This window comes from Pseudorca crassidens, chromosome 12 (assembly GCF_039906515.1).
Source record: "Pseudorca crassidens isolate mPseCra1 chromosome 12, mPseCra1.hap1, whole genome shotgun sequence".
NCBI lineage: Eukaryota > Metazoa > Chordata > Mammalia > Artiodactyla > Delphinidae > Pseudorca > Pseudorca crassidens.
Genome location: NC_090307.1, coordinates 65,606,918 through 65,622,878, shown reverse-complemented (window position 1 = coordinate 65,622,878; position 15,961 = coordinate 65,606,918). Strand labels below are relative to the sequence as shown.

Sequence of the window (15,961 nt, the reverse complement as noted above, 5' to 3'; positions counted from 1 at the left end):
TGTTCAGAGTTGCACCCTGACTTTTATGGAGAATGAATCACAGACGAACCGGAGTAGGTACAGGTGGACCAGTTGGAGGCAGCTGCAACGGTCAAGGTGAGAGATGACAGCGATTTTCATCAGGCTGGTGCAGTCGAAGCTGGGGAGAAGGCAGATTCTGGGAATGTTTGGGGAGGTAAAATCGACTTGCCGTTGGCCTGGGTTTGGTGGGTGAGGGAGAAGAGGGGTCAGGACGCCTGCCCCTAGTTCTCTGGCTCACGCACCGGGGATGCACAGGGAAACAGCCTGCCATGGACAAAGTGACCTAGAGGAGCCCTGGTCTTCCAGGTGGAGTCATCAAAGGGACAGCTGGACATAACTGCCTAGCACAGGGGAGAACCCTGGGCTGGGATGTAAATGTGAGACGGAGATGGGACTCAAGCCTGAGGCTGGATGAGATAAACCAGGGTGAGAATGGATATGAGAGGGGAGAGTCTGGGCTTGGCCCAAGGACACCTGTGTTACAGGCAGCTGTGGGGCAAGCCTGCCCAAGATAGCTGGAGAGGAGGGAAAAGCCAGGAGGGCAGCATAACTACTGGTCCCTTGAAAGCAGAGCACTGATCACGGGTGCCCCACACCATGACGTAAAGCCACTCAGCAAACGAGGGCGAGCTTTCTGGGACCAGGGGGATGAGGGTGTCCCAGCCGTGGGGAAGCTCCACAGGCAGTCTGTGCCGTCTCCAGGGATACGGCCAGGATTCAGGAAAATGGGCTCTGTGACAACAGGAAGTGTGCATCCTGGAGGGTGAGCAAGAGCTGCTGTCCTGCCCAGGGACCCCTCGCGCTCTGTGTTCTCTGAGCTGACCTGCCTCAGAGAGTTCCGCCCAGGAGCTGCCCTGGCTTCTGCACCTTTTGTGGAGGGACTGTGTCTCCTGCCAGATACCCACCTGCATCCCTCCAGGACCTGTGAGGAGGCAGAACAAAGTCCCCACGCCAGGTGAGGGGGGTGTTAGGTGCCTCGCACCCACCATACAGGCCAACTTGGGGAACTGAGGGCTTGTTTTCACGCTGTCCTTCTTGCTGGGGCAGGATGATGGAGGGGACAGCATTTTCCAAGGCAGTGGAGGGGGGGATTCTCCCAATTGAACCTGGTCCCACCCCACAGGGTGGCAGAGATTGGCTGCTGTGAGGGAGGCAGACACTCCTGCATGGAAACCCCAGAGTGAGGAAACCAAGGACCCCCACCCAAGAGGCAGCTCCTAGAGGCCAGTGCAGGGTGCCGGGCCACGATCTGTGGGGCAGTCTGCTCTGCTGGGCCCACCCTGGCACAGGGACGGAGGACTCACCGGGCTGTGACAAGCCTGCCCCCCACTCCCTGGGAAGGAGAGGAGGGGTAGGTCCCGGCTGGGTGTGGAGTGGAGCCACGGAAGACTTCGAGTCTGGACTGCTTTCTCAGAGCTTGTAGTAGCTTGTTTATTTCTCAGTATCCACACAAGACTCACAAGATTGAGCAGCAGGAACGGGGCTTGGAGATTACCTCACCCAGCCTTCTTATTCCGCGGGTCAGGACGCCCAGGCCCCTGGCACCAGCCCCAGGACGCAGAGACCCCACCCGCCCAGCCTCTGGAGGGTTCTAGGCCAGTCAAGGGGGCTGCGTCCCTGCTGAGGAGATGCCTGAGGCCAGCAGGAAGTGGGCGGGGATGAGGACGCTGGGTGCCACTGTTGACAAGGGGTGGCTCCTGTCCTGGGGTGGCTTGGTGCCTCCTGGGGTGTGGTGGGGGATTGAGGAAGTTGATCTGCTCTGTGCCCCGCACCCCACCCCCGAGTCTCCCCGGCCCTCCTGCCCGCTTGCGCTTGGGAGGGAAGGCGCATGGAGCACGGAGCATCGGTGCGCTCTCCTTCCGCGGGGCGGGTGGCGCGGGGACACACGCAGAGGGGCTCCCGCGTTGAGCTCCAGGACGCAGGCAACTGGGCAGACACCAGGTTAGAGGCTGGCGTCCTCTCCCAACTCGTATTAGGGTAGGTCTGTCCTCTCCCTGAGCCGGCCCCATAAGGTGCCACCGAGCCCAGGAGTAACTCTGCAGCCGTCAGCAGCTCTCCTTCGGGGGCTTCTTGGCTCCCGGCAGGAGCCTCGCGGATGCCGATGCGCGCTTCTGGTGTCGCCACTTGGCCCGGCGGTTCTTGAACCAGACCTGAGGAGGAGGAGGGGCGCTCAGGCAGGCCCAGCCCCGGACCCGCGTCCCGCGCCGTTCCCAAGTGCACCGGCCGGGGGTTCGGGACGGACGCGGGCTGCGGGGCCGGCCCCGCGCAGCGGCTGAGCCACCGCCCCTCATCCGCTGCTGATGGGGACCGGCGCTCGGGCCTTGGGACTGGGACCCCTTTCCCACCCGGAGCATTCTCCTCGTCCGCCCCTTCCCACCCCCGCCTCCGTCCGACGGCGCCCGGGACGCCCCTTCAACAGCTTCGCGCTCTTCCAAGTTCCCCAAATTCCGAAACAGAAACGCGCGCCTCATTTGTCTTGAGCGGGGGGTAGGGGGTTAAAACTAAGGAAAAGAAAACGAGCCCGACCTCTGCTCCAGCCCGCGCCCTTCCTCCCGCGCCATCCCCAGGCGCCGCTGCCAGGGACCCACCCGGCGCCCCTGCTTTCCCGGGGCCTGTGCGCCTCCGCCCGCCACGCGAGGCCGACTCTTCCAAGGCTGCAGGCACCCACCTCCACGCGCTCTTCGCGCAAGCGAATGCGGCCGGCCAGGCGCTCGCGAGTGCCCACGTCGGGGTACTGGTTTTGCACGAAGAGCGCTTCCAGCGCCTGCAGCTGCTCCTCGCTGAAGATGGTGCGGTGGCGCCGCGTGCGCCGCTGTGGACCAGGGCCGCCCGCGCCGGGCGGCGCCCCGGAGCCCCCGGTGGGTACGGCCAAGGGCAAGGGCGCCGCGGGCCCCAGCCTCAGCGGCCACGGTAGTCGCGCGCCTGCGGGACGAGGGCTCGGTGAGGCGCGGGCCGGGGGCCGGGCTCCGCACACCCCTGCGCCGCCCCGGGTCCCTCAGCTCCCGCGCCCCGCGCCCACTCACCCAGGCCGGCGGCCGGCTCCGGGGACCTGCGGGGCGCCGCGCGGGGGCCGCAGCAGCAGCAGCAGGTGCAGGGCACGGCCTCGGGCGCCTCAGGCTGCCGCGGCTCCGCGGGGCTCTGGCGGCCGGCGGGCGGCGGCGGGCGGGCGACCCGGGCCGGGGGGCTGCTCTCGGGTAGGCCGGAGAGGATGTGCTCGATGGAGAAGGGGCAGGGCCGCCCGGGACCCCTGCGGCCTGCCGCGCCCCGCGTCGCCGCCATTCCTCTCGCCCGCCGTCGCCGTCGCCGCGGGAATATATCCGTCGAGGGGGCGCGCCGTAATCCCCGAGCCGGGCGCCGCGTCCACGCGGGTTAATCCCGCCGCGCGGCCAGGAGCGTGCTAATCCCCGGCGGCGGCGGAGGCGGAGGCGGGCGGGAGCGGTCGCAGGAAGCCCTGCGCCGCGAGTCCATGCCCCCGACTCGCAGGGCTGGCAGAGGCGCGCAGGGCCGCCTCCAGTGCCCGCCAGCCCCCTGTCCAACCCTGCGGCGTGGGCAAGGGCCCGAGGACGCCCGGACCACGGCAGACCCTGGGCGCGGGGCCGCCTCCTGGCCCAACTCCTGGGTGCCCTGGTCCTGTAGCCACCGCGACCAGGGCTGGTTCCTTGTCCCCTTCGGGGACCTACCAGGCGGAGGAGCAAGTCGGGAGAACACCCCCCCAAACTGCACAGTCTCCTGGCCCCCAAACTCCTGAGCTCCAACCTCAAATGGGGCCCAATACCCTCGGCAACCCCGCGGTCCCACTGCACTTCGGCCCAAATTCCCCCGCCCCCTCGACACACATACTTAGGAGCCCGGGTCTCAACCTCGTGGAGGAAACGGGGTTGCGGGGGGGAAGCTATCTCTGCTCATCACCAAACCTGCAGCCCCACTGCCCTGGGCCTCCAATTCTTTGCCTTTTCTCCTGGGCCCCATCGGAGGCCCCACTTATGTGCTCTGGGGAAACTTATCATCTGCTTTCCGGTACTTCCCAGAATCCACCCCAAATCATTACCACCCCCTCCCCACCCTCATCACAGCCATTCTTCACAGGAGCTGACTCCTGTGTCCACACCCCCACTCCTCAGCTCCGTCCACACCATCCCTCCGGGTCATTCTGCCCAACTTTGTCGGTGACCTGCACTTTGCCAAATTCCAGGAAGACCATTTCGTCCTCATCTAAGCAGGAAGACCATTTCGTCCTCATCTAAGCAGCTGGCCAGGACTTCTGCTGAAGGCCTTCTCTGGACCTCTGAAAAGTTACTGTGTGGCTCACAGGACAGAGCAGCAGACGGCCTGGCTTCCGCCCCAGCTGTCACCTCCTGGCTGTGGGATAGGTTCCTTCACCACCACCGCCACCACCCCGCCGTGCCTCAGTTTCCCAATCTATAAACTGGCATAATAATAGTGACCTAACTCTCAGGTGCTTGGAGGGCTCAACCAGTTACTGTGTGCGAGGTTAGAACCCCGCTGGGCAGGGGCCTCCATGAATGGCAGGTACCATTAGGGGGGCAACACACGGTCTCATGCTTCTCCTCCCACCTCACACACCCTTCCTCAAGCTCCCTTGCTGACTCCACTCTGGTGTCAGTGAGGACTCTGGACTTCAAGTGACAGAACCTGCGGACTCAACTGTCATAAGAGTCCTGACACCAGGACTGCCCAGGATCTGTTAATCTGGAAGCTCTGTGAAGGAGTCACCACATCTGTGAGTGGGCCACCTCATGGTCGCAAGACGGCTGCCACTGCCCCAGAGCTCCCATCTCTTCCCACGTGTCCCTTTGGGTGACCCTGGAAACCTCTCCCAGCCAACTTCCCTCGCAGAACCATGTGCTCACCATTAGATCAGAGAGGCACCTGGGGGCCGACTACCCATCGAAGTCAGTTCCTCAAGGATGGGGGCTACAGGGTCAGTGGTCATAAAGGCTGGGCCCTGGTTGTTCCTTTATCCCTCCCCATTTCTGAAGCTTCAGACACCACCTCTGTGCCAAGGACTCCCCAGTTGATACCGCCAGCCTGACTTCTCCCTCTGCTCCAGGCTCTCATCTCCCTAAGCATCTGCTCCATGTCCCATTTCAGCCACCAATGAACATCTCCCAGTCACCATGCCTGGGGCAGACTCAAGATCTCAAAATCCATCCCTTGCTTGGTATTCCCCACCTTGATAAATGGGGCGCCTACCCACCTATCCACCTTGGTAGATGCACCATCTCTCCACCTGTCCACCTTGATAAGCGGCCCACTGTGATAAGCGGCCCACCGTGATGCATTTCAAAGACGTCAGCAAATACTTTGACACTCCTCCCTTCAGGAGGTGAAATCTAATCCCCTCTCCCTGAACGTGGGCTGGCTTAGTGACTCGCTTCTAACCACTAGGAGGCAGCAGAAGTGACACTGTGATTTTTGAGGCCAGGTCCTACAGCTGGGTGACACAGTTTCTCTCTCTCATCTTGGGATGCTTGTTCTCCGAGCTCAGCCACCACGCTGCGAGGAGGTGCCTGCAGCCACAAGGAGAGGACAGGCAGAGCAGTTCCCGCCAGCAGCTCCAGCTTAAGGACCAGTCAACAGCCAGTATGGAGCACCACCAAGGGGTGAGTCAGCCTTCCGGTGGCTTCTGTCCCAGCCACCATCTACTGCAATCGCAGGAGACGGAAAGTGAGAACGGCGAGAGGCAACAATAGGAGGTGACTGTGGTGTCCTCAGCACTGAGTGTGAGGTGGCTATCATGGGCTCTAGGTAACCAGACGGGTCCTGGTACTGGAATGCAATGCTGCAGATACAAACCCTAAACCATGGGCACTGGCTTTGTGACCAGGCAGCGGGGGGCGGGGGGAGCGGGAAGGAACCTGCTGAGACTGACGGTGGGTCTTAGGGAAGGTGAGGAGAATGTACTGGAAGATGGAGGGAAGGAAACCCTTGTTGTGGAGTGGCAAGAAGTTTAACAACATTGTCACCTGTCATAGAACAGGAAATAGGAAATGTACCTGGTGAGGCAGATGATGTAGCTACGGAGATGCCCAGCGGGGGTGTTGAAGGAGCTGCCTGGCTTCCTCTGGCTCCCTACAGAGGAAGGAGAAAGAGATGTTCAAAACAAAGCAGCCAGAGTTAGATTTACACCTACCACATGTATCAGCAATTCCATCCCTGGGATTCACCCTGGAGAAATGAAAACTTGTGCTCACACAAGACGCTGCCCATGAATGTTTAGAGCAGCTCTAATCATTATCGACAAAGCTTGGAAACAACTCAGACTCTCATCAGCTGGTGAATGGATGAACACGCCGCGGTCCGGGGTCCATGCACACCAGGGAGGAGCCCAGAGTGACAGCAACACGTGCAACAACAGGGATGGACCTCACACACATCGTATTTAGTAAACAACTTTCAAAAGGCTACATACTGTATGACTGCATGTATTGGACACTTTGAAAAAGGCAACATTGGAGTGATGGCAATGTAATCAGTGATTGTGGTGGGGGAGCACCCGAGGGAGTGGGGGTGGGTGCTGAGGGGAGGCTGGTTCCACTGTAGCCCAGGGGTTCTGGGGCCCCCTTTAGTGAGGTTGGGGTGCACAGCCTTCTCGGCCAAGGCAGCTCCCACCAGTGATGCTCCAGGGAAGGGGCAGCTGCAAGTCACCAGCTCACACCGCTGGGGCACTTCCTGCAGCCCTGCCACCCTCAGCCCACCCACTCTCACGTTAAGTGCACTGAAGTCAAACTCCCCAGGATTCTGGTTGGGCACATTTTCTGGATGTAAGTGGAAGGCTAGTGGGACAGGCTGCAGCTGCCATGGTCCCAAGGCTGTAGCCTGGCACCATCCCCCTCTCCTTATCAGATATATAATGTACAAATATTTTCTCCGATTCTGTAGGTGGTTTCTCACTTTCTTGATAGTGTCTTTTGAAGCACAAGATGTTAAGATTTTGAATAAGTTGAATTGTTTTCTTTGGTTGCTTAAACTTCTGGTGTCATTTCTAAGAAGACATTGCCAAATCCAAGATCATGAAGATCAACCCTGATGTTTTACAGTTTTATAAACTATAAATTTTCTAGTTTTAGCTCTTACATTGATCCATTTTGAGTTAATTTTTGTGTATGATGTTAGCTGAGGATCCAATGTCATTCTTTTGCATTTGGATATCCAGTTGTCCCAGTCCTATCTGTTGAAAAGATTATTCTTTCCCTCCTTGAATTGTTCCCCACCCTCCAGTTGCAAATCAATTGACCATAAATGTGAGGACTTCCTCCTGGATTCTGAATTCTGCTCCATCGATCTATACATTTATCCTTACTGTCTTGATTACTGTAGCTTTGCAGTCAGTTTTGAGATTGGGAAGTGTGAGCTCTCTAACTTTGTTCTTTTTTTCAACATTGATTTGGCTATTCTGGTTCCCACAAACTTTCATGTGAATTTTAGGACCAGCTTATCAGTTTATTCGAAGAGACCAGCTGGAATTTTGATAGAGATTGTATCTGTAGATCCATTTGGGGAGCACTGCCATGTTAACATTAACTCTTCCAATCCATGAACATAGGATGTCTTCCATTTATTGAGATCATCTATAATTTCTTTCAGTAATGTTTGTAATTTTCAGAGTATACATTTTTTACTTCTTTAATTTATTCTTCAGTATTTTGTTCTTTTTGATACTATTATAAATGGAATGGTTTTCTTAATTTCATTTTCAGATTGCTCACTGCAAGTGTATAGAAATACAATTGATTTTGTACATTGATCTTGTATCTTGCAACCTGCTGGATTTGTTTATTAATGCTAATAGCTTTTTGTGGATTCTAAAGGTTTTCTATATACAGGGTAATGTCATTTGTGAACAGAGATCTTTACTTTTTCCTTTACAACACTGGTGCCTTCTGCTTCATTTTCCTAAGTTCCCTGGCTAGAACCTCCAATAAATCACCGAACAGCAGTGGTGAGAGTGGGCACTCTCATGTTGTTCCTGCTCTTAGAGGGAAAAGATTCAGTCTTCATCATAATGTATCATGTTAGCTGTGGATTGTTTTTATAGATGCCCTTTATCAGGTGGAGGAAGTTCCCTTCTATTTCAAGTTTGTTGAGTGTTTTATCACAAAGAACTGTTGTACAATCCATCTATTTTTTTCAGGAGCTAGACTAATGAACTAAATCATGGGTTTGCTAGAGACCACCACCTGCAGCCTTTAAGTCTTTAGCCATGACGTTCAACTCTGCTATTCTTCCTAAGAGAAAGCATTTTTTTCATCTTGGTAGGGGGCAGTTCAGGAGCTCTCACTTACAAAATAGGTCTTACTCTAAAGATTAGAAACCACTGCGGAAGTTCTGCCAAATGTTACATATGTCTATTCCAATTATGCATTCAGAAACTGGAGAATAGCCAGTGGGTAGGTTAGGAGCCCCCTGGCGTCCCCTGTGAGATGGAGTTGGGTCAGTACTCCACTTATCGCCTGCCCTCTCTATATTCCCAATCCAACGGAGGGGCCATGATGGCACATTGGGTCCCAGGGACCAGTGTTAACATGGAGACTGTATCCAATGGCTCTGAGATGGCCTGGGTTTTCCTCTTCTCCAGCATAAAATTACCTGAGGAAAGGGACATACGTACCTTTGCAGAGGATTAGGGGCATCAAGCCTACAAACACTCTCCACAGTGTTGCCGGATCCTTCCTCACGGGAGGAGACTTCAGCAGACGAGGTTTGGGTCTGAGAACTGGCTGGAAATTGAGCAAGGGATCGTGACACTCCTTTGGGTCTGGTGATTTCAGTCTTTTGCTCTTCTATTATTTTATTTTTTAATGTGGTAAAAAATACATAGCATAGAATTTACCGTTTTAACCATGTTTAAGTGTACATTCACAATGTTGTAAATCATCATCATTATCATCTCAAGAACTTTCCCATCATCCCAAACAGAAACCCTGTACCCATTAAATGCTAGCTCCCCATTTCCTCCTACCCTCAGCCCCTGACAACCAGGGGTTATGGCTGAATACCATTGCATGTATACATCACATTTTAAAATCCATTCATCCGTCAGTGGACATTTGGGTTGTTCCTACCTTCTGACTATTGTGCATAGTGCTGCTGTGAACATGGGTGTATAAGTATCTGCTCGAGTCCCTGCTCTCACTTATTTAGGGTAGATACTTAGGAATGGAATTGCTGGATCGCATGATAATTGTATGTTTAACTTTTGAGAAACTGCCAAGCTGTTCTCCATAGCAGCAGTACCATCTTACATTCCCACCAGCAAAGCACAAGAATTCCAATCTCTCCACATCTTCACTACCATCTGTTATTTTCCCTTTTTTAAAAAAAAAAATTTTGTAGTCATCCTAATGGATGTGAAGTGGTAGCTTATGTTTTTGTTTTGTTTTGGTATTTTGGCAGCACGTGGGATGGTTCCCCAACCAGGGATCAAACCCGGGCCTCCGCAGTGAAAGTGCTGAATCCTAACCACTAGGCCACCAGGGAACTTCCCGGTAGCTTATGGTTTTGATTTACATTTCCCTAGTGACTAGTTATGTTGAGCATCTTTTCATGTGCCTATTGGCCCTTTGTAGAACATATTTTTTGGGGGTAAATACAATCCAAATTTGCTGATTTCATGTATTAATTTATAGACCTCAATTTGATTTTGTATATACTTTAAGGTTTTCTATGTAAACGACTATATCACATGAACATATTATCTGCTAGTGTTACTTCTTCATCTACAATCTTTATGGCTTTCATTCCTTTCTTCCTTTCTTTTTTTCGGCACAGCATGGCTTGCAAGATCTTAGTTCCCTGACCAGGGATTGAACATGGGCCCCGGCAGTGAAAGTGCTGAGTCCTAAGCACTGGACCGCCAGGGAATTTCCAGGCTTTCATTTCTTTTTCTTGTGTTATTGAAATGTCTAGACCTCCAGTAGATCATTGAATAAAAATTGAGACATCAAACATCTTTGCCTTGCTTCCAGTCTGAGAGAGAAACAACTCAGTCTTTAAGCCCTAAGTATGATGATAGATGTAGGTCTTTCATAGATGCAGCAAAGGTTATATTTTTCATAGATGAAGGAAAACCCATCCCCTTGCTTTTCCCAGTTTCTCAAGGCTCATAGCCTGTTCCTCCATCTTCAAAGACAGCAACAGTAGGTCAAGTCTTTCTGACCATTGTATCATTCTGACCTCTTCTCCCCCGCTTCCACTTTTAAGGGCCCTTATGATTACATTGGGCCCACCAGAAATAATCTCCTTATCTCAAGATGATAAACTTAATCAATTGCAAAGTCTCTTTTGCCATGTAAGGTAACATATTCACAGATTCTGGGGCTCAGGATGTAGACATTTTCGAGGGGACCATTATTATGCCTAGCACAGTTTGATCCCTGGTCGGGGAACTAAGATCCCATATGCCACGCAGCATGGTCAAAACAAACAAACAAACAAAAACTAAAAAAACAAACAACAAAAAAAACCGGTATCTAGTAATTTAGATAAGCCTCAAAAGATATTTAAAATGAGTGAGCAGAGTTACACTTCTCTTAATGGTAGAGTCACTTGCTTTGGACTAATCCTCCTATGGATAACAATGATAAACTCTGAACAATACATTTTTAAAAAAACTGAAAACACTGGATATGAACAGGTATAAACTAGAAGGAGGGTCAACACTTGTACCAACACTTAGGACTTCAACATCTCTTTTTGGGGGCACACAACAGAAGCATAGGGGGACTAACCATCCCAGTTGCACACTGAGAGCCCTGCTTCCTGGGAAACTGATGAACAGGGTGACATGGGTGAGGGGTGGAGTGTTAAGCGACAAGGCATTTGGGTCCTTGGAAACCCCCACGGAAGCACTGGGGCAGACACAGGCTGCTTCAGTTTTCAACTGTCTCGAGGAAGCAGGGACCAGCCTTTTAGTCCCTATGCCGGTTAGTCCTTGTCTGCTGTGTAGGTGGCTCCACCACCCAGGGCAACATTCCAAGGTGGAGGCAGCTGTGCACCATTGGTCGCCAACACTCAGAGGCGCAGGATGGGTGAGCTGACCACTGAAGGGGTCCACGACACCATCCGCTGGTCCACACCCACCCACTGGTCCTCCTTGGTGAACGGCCTGCCTTTCCACCTCGCTACCTAGGTAAACAACACCTAGAATTCCGTTCACCTTGGTAAATGCACACCTGTCCACCCAGGTAAGTGGCCCACCCACCCATGTGCCTCCATGACACCCACCTGCCCTCAGAGCTGCCCCAGCCTCAAACTGCATGCAGTGCTGGACACTCCCCTACTGCCACCCCCAAATCTCACCAGTTCTGCCACCCCCTCAGTGCCAATGCAGATGCCGGCCACCTGGGCCCCCACAATGGCCTTTCTACATACTCCCGGCTACTCTCCTGGCCTGAGACCCTCCCCAAAATGAGCCTGCTGTCGTGGCTCAGGTGCGCTCTGCATACAGATCTAATCACGGCACTCCCCTGCTCCAAACGCTCAGGATAAGAGGATCAGCTGCCTTATCTCCGTGCTCCCCCAGCCCCTGGACTCTGACACCTCTGTCCACCTGCCCCAGCTGGCCTCTGCCTCCTTCCTCCAGCTGCCCAGGCTCTGGGTCAGCTCCGCCACTGCACCCAGCTCGCAGCCAGCCCGGTGCTCTCAGCCCCATCCTGGGGTTCAGCGTGGCTTCTGCAGAGGGGCCTTCCCTGCGCACCCCACCTGCCCGCCGCCAGGGGTCTCAGGCCCCCTCCCCCCGCACACGCTCCCTCCACAATCCCAGTCGCTCCCGGCTGCCCTCCCTTCTGTTTCCCCGACTAAAGAGCGGACCCAGATGCTTCCAGGACTGGTCAAAGCTGGTCAGTGCCAAGAGACAGGGGCAGATGGGGGGCAGGAACTCCGGGGGGTGAGGAGGGGGCAGAGGAGCATCAGGGGCCAAGGGAATGGATCTGCAGGTAAGTCCTGAGGAACCACGGGCTTTGGACAGTCAGAGGCCGGAGCACAAGGTAGGCCCAGCAAGGTCCAAGGCCGGTTTGGGGGTTAGGTCCCATCAAGTGCGGAGGTGAGGCCAGAGGGGAGGCGGGGTCCCTCGGCAGCCAGGGTGGGGGCGGGGAGGGGTCCTGGGCGCAGCTCGGGGCTGGGGAAGGCGGACTCGGGATGAAGGTGGGAAGTGGCCCCCACCCTCCCTCTCCCCGCAGCGCCCACCCGGGCCCCCTTTCCTGCCCCCTCCTCGGCGGGACAGGCGAGGCCATCAGGATTCCCCTGATTGCTTTCTTTCATGCCGGTGCCTTTCTCAGCAGCAAACGCCCGCTAATGCCTCCTTTATCACGGAATTAGGGGATTTAGGGCCCACAGCACAAAGAGGCCCTCGATAGCAGCCGTAATCAAGGGCCAATCGGCCGATCTCGAGCGGGCCCGGGAAGAAAGCGAGCGCGGGGATTAGCGCGGCGGGGCCGAGATAGCATCGCGCGGCCGCGGGCTGAGGCCGCCGGGGAGGGCCGGCCGCGCCGCGGAGAAAGGCCGGCTTAGCCGCTCGGCGCCGGGGATTCTGAAACCATTAGCGGGGATTAGCACGAGGGTTAATCTGCTTTGGCCGCTCAATTGTCAGCGGGACGCGCACGCGGGGGACCCCTCGGTGGAGCGGCCGCTGGACCTCTGCAGTCCAGGCCCCGGGCTGGTCTCGGTTTTCCCAGCGGTGACTGGGCCAAGCCCGGTCCCGAGAACCAGAGGAAGGGATGAACCCTTCGGTCCCTCAGGCCAACGGGTTATGCGTGCACCTGGCCCAGCAGGTGTGAGTGGAGCCTGGGTCTTGGCTGTAGCCTCCACCTCTGCCAGCCTCTGCGGGAGGTCAGGGCACAGCCCCTGCCTGTCCTCAGGGACCCCTTCCCTTCTCCTGGCCGGCTCCTCCCCATCCTGTTCCCCTCTGCACTCCACGTCTGGCTCTGTTCACCCATTGTGGACTTGGTGCCGGCCTACCCACTGAGCAAGGCACACACCCGTCCCCATCCCACAAGGCCAGGAAGCAGGTCGCAGACCAAGAGGATGCTGTCCGAGGCCAGGGAGGAGCCACTGCTTGCAGACCCTCCATCTCTCCCTTGGAATCCCATCCCAGGGTGTGGACCCCTGAGCCGGCTGATGTGATGCCACCTGCGGCCTCCCCAACTGCTTATCTTCAGCTCCCTCATTAGGTGGGGCAGGGTGAGGACTGTGCAGACCTGGGCCTCCATAGATCCCAGAGAGGTCCTCTGTCTCTGCCTGGGTTTTCCCATCCGAGAAGTGGGGCTGACTGAGAGGAGGAAAGGTCCTGGCAGGAGGCCCACTGACCAGGGGTGCCACCTGTGTTTACTGCTGCCTTCTGGAGGGACATGCCCCAGGCCCCACTCCTTCTCCTGCGTTGGTAATGACAGGCTCTGGGAGTGGGGGACTTAGAGGGGTGTGCATGCACCATATGGTTGCCCTGGGCGCCTCTTCATGGGGATGTGCCATGGTCACCGTGCCTTACTTGAGTCCACGATTGGAAACAGGTGGCTGGGCTGGAGATGGCCAGGCAGGCCATTAGTGGAGGACTGGGCGGCGCCATCAGTGGAGAGGCTGGTGGACCTCCTGGTCCCATCCCGCGACCCTATGTCCTTTCCCGTGGCTGAGACTGGGGACTTTAGAGCAAAAAGCTGCACGGGGAGGAAGATACAGGGGTGAGCCTCAGGCAGGCGCGTCAGGAGCGCCCGTGGCAGCGTCCAGCGTGGGCGTTGGACGTTGGGGAGGGTGGGCGATGGTGGCTGCGCCGGCCGAGCGCTGACTGTTGGAGGCTGCAGACGAGGTCGGGGCACAGGCGATCCGCTCCGAGGACCTGGGTCTGACGGCAGCGAGCAGGAGGGGCCTTCAGATTGCCGGCCGAGCGCATGCGCGGGCCTGCGCCGGCCGGGCGCGCAGTGACGCCATCAGCGCGCGCCGCACGAATTCCGGGCGTGAGCGGCGCCGCTCCCCCCAGCCTCCTCGGTTCTCTCTCTGTGAGGTCAGGCCCCGAGCTCCCTGCCGGCGTCGCGGGTTCCCGCCCCGGCGAGTTGGGTTCCTCCCTCACGAGCGGGTCCGGAAAACTTCCTGAGTGTCTCCGGATCTCCGAGGCTGGGAGCTGAGTCGCCCTGAAGGTCTGCGGCCTTTAGCTGACGGCACGCGGGCACAGCTTCGCCCCGCGCCCCGGCCCCGGTCGCGGATGTTTCTTTACCTCCCCGATCACAGCCCTGGGTCGGGGGGTGTTCCCTCGGGCCGCGAGGATAGTGGGCTGGAGGCGGGGCTCCAGGGTGCGGTCAGCCTGGAGGGCCGCCAGGGACAGACAGGCCTGTTGGCCCGAGAGCTTGAGCCCTAGATCGCTTTTCAGCGGGGGGTTGGGCGGCAAGCTACTGCCGGCTGCTGAGCAGGGGCGCTGGGATGGCCCATCTCTGGAGGTCACTCGGGAGATGACAGTCCTGTGGCCAAGTGGGGCCACCGGGCCAGGCCCAGCCAATGGAGGAATAAGTGGGAGTGGCTGGCCAGGCCGAGGAAACAAAAGTGACAACAGTTGGGGAGTGTCAGGCGTCAGGGCCTAGACCAATCTGAGCAGAGGGGAGGTTACTCTTAGGGATATTCGCCAGATGGGCGTGGGAAGAGAAGAGCTACAAGGCCACACCAGGGGCCACCATGTTGTCCATGGTTCACCCACTCTGTTGGCCTAGGCTACGTTTGTCCACGATCCTAGGTGTTCTCTGTGGCCCTCCCATTGTCCTTTTCGGCTAGTTCTCCGCTGTGCCTGCATCTCTCTCCTTGGCTCTGTTGCCAGATCTTAAGGAGGCAGGAGATCCTCAGACCTCCCCGATTCTGTGACTTATACAAAGGATCCTGGTCCAGGGAATCTGAGAACACGTAGGAAGTAGAATGTCAGTGAGAAAAATACTCTGGCATCCTCAGCTCAGATCGTGTTTGCTGTGAAGGCTGAGGGCACAACCCGAAAAACAGATTTCTCTTTGTTGGCTAAAAGGAGAGAGACCCATTTGTCAGGAGTGACTCTGTGTGTGTGTACTAAGCTCTGATTGCCATTCATCACCTACACAAGGACATGGAAAAACCAGAGGACGCTTGTGCAATAGTGGGTGAGGAGAGGCCTCAAGGAAGTGGGGGCGGGGGGGCCCTGGAGGGCAGCTGCCTGAGGGCCTCTGTGATGGGGCTGGAGGTTGGCCAAGCCCTGTCCCAGGAGTGGCCACCACCTCACCCTTTGCTCACTTGGCCTGTGTCTGAGGCCATTGTCCAGGGCACATTTTGTGATGATCCCAGGCTCAGGACGATGCCAGATGGTGAAGGCTGCCTGAGGCTGAGTGGCTTCCAGCTGGGCACAGAGGCTCTGGCTGTGCGCAGCATATGGTGACCTGGAGTCTCCACACTCAGCTCACATCTCTCCTCTGATATGCAGACCCAGTCACCTCCTGGGGCTCTCCCTGGCCCTGGCCTGTGTGTCCAGGTTGGTGGGGGATCACCCTGGAAGTTGATTCTTTTGTCTCCCGACTGCTCAAAGATCTGCCCACATCATTCTGCCCCTTTGCCCCAGTGCTGCAAAGGCAAGGTCCCCTGCCATCGGCCTCCTCCCTGCAGCCTTCAAGATCTTGGTTAAATGCAGCTGAGCTCCCTCCAGGCATCTGCCTGCCTCTCTAGCCACTCTCCACCTGCTCACTTCCCTCCAGCCTTGCTGGTCTTCTCTCAGCTCAGAGACCCCGCCCCCCCCCTCAGGTCTCAGTTCCAGGAACTGAGGCTGCCGACTTATTCCAGCTACCTGTGAACAGGCGGGGCCAGGGTGGGGGACCAGTGGTCCACTGGGGCTGGTGGATTCTCCAGGCTCACAGCCCCAGGGGACACAGGCCCAGCTCAACCAACTTTTCTGGCTGGGCTACCTGCTGTCCACCTTGTGCTGTGT

General features: G+C 56.6%; 1 protein-coding gene across 2 annotated transcripts; it reads right to left on the bottom strand.

Annotated features, from left to right (window-relative positions):
• Positions 1 to 1,432: 1,432 nt before the first annotated feature.
• Positions 1,433 to 14,548, bottom strand: GSC2 (goosecoid homeobox 2). Of its 2 annotated transcripts, XM_067699922.1 has the most exons (4): positions 13,526 to 14,548; positions 6,039 to 6,114; positions 2,690 to 2,943; positions 1,433 to 2,171 (listed from the first exon to the last, which is right to left on the bottom strand). In XM_067699922.1, the coding sequence occupies exons 1-4, from the start codon at positions 13,634 to 13,636 to the stop codon at positions 2,067 to 2,069; spliced, it is 546 nt and encodes a 181-aa protein (XP_067556023.1). In that variant the 5' UTR covers positions 13,637 to 14,548; the 3' UTR covers positions 1,433 to 2,066. The 2 variants fall into 2 exon arrangements, with proteins under 2 accessions (XP_067556023.1, XP_067556024.1); XM_067699923.1 differs by lacking the exons at positions 6,039 to 6,114; positions 13,526 to 14,548 and adding an exon at positions 3,045 to 6,025.
• Between the last annotated feature and the right edge of the window lie 1,413 nt (positions 14,549 to 15,961).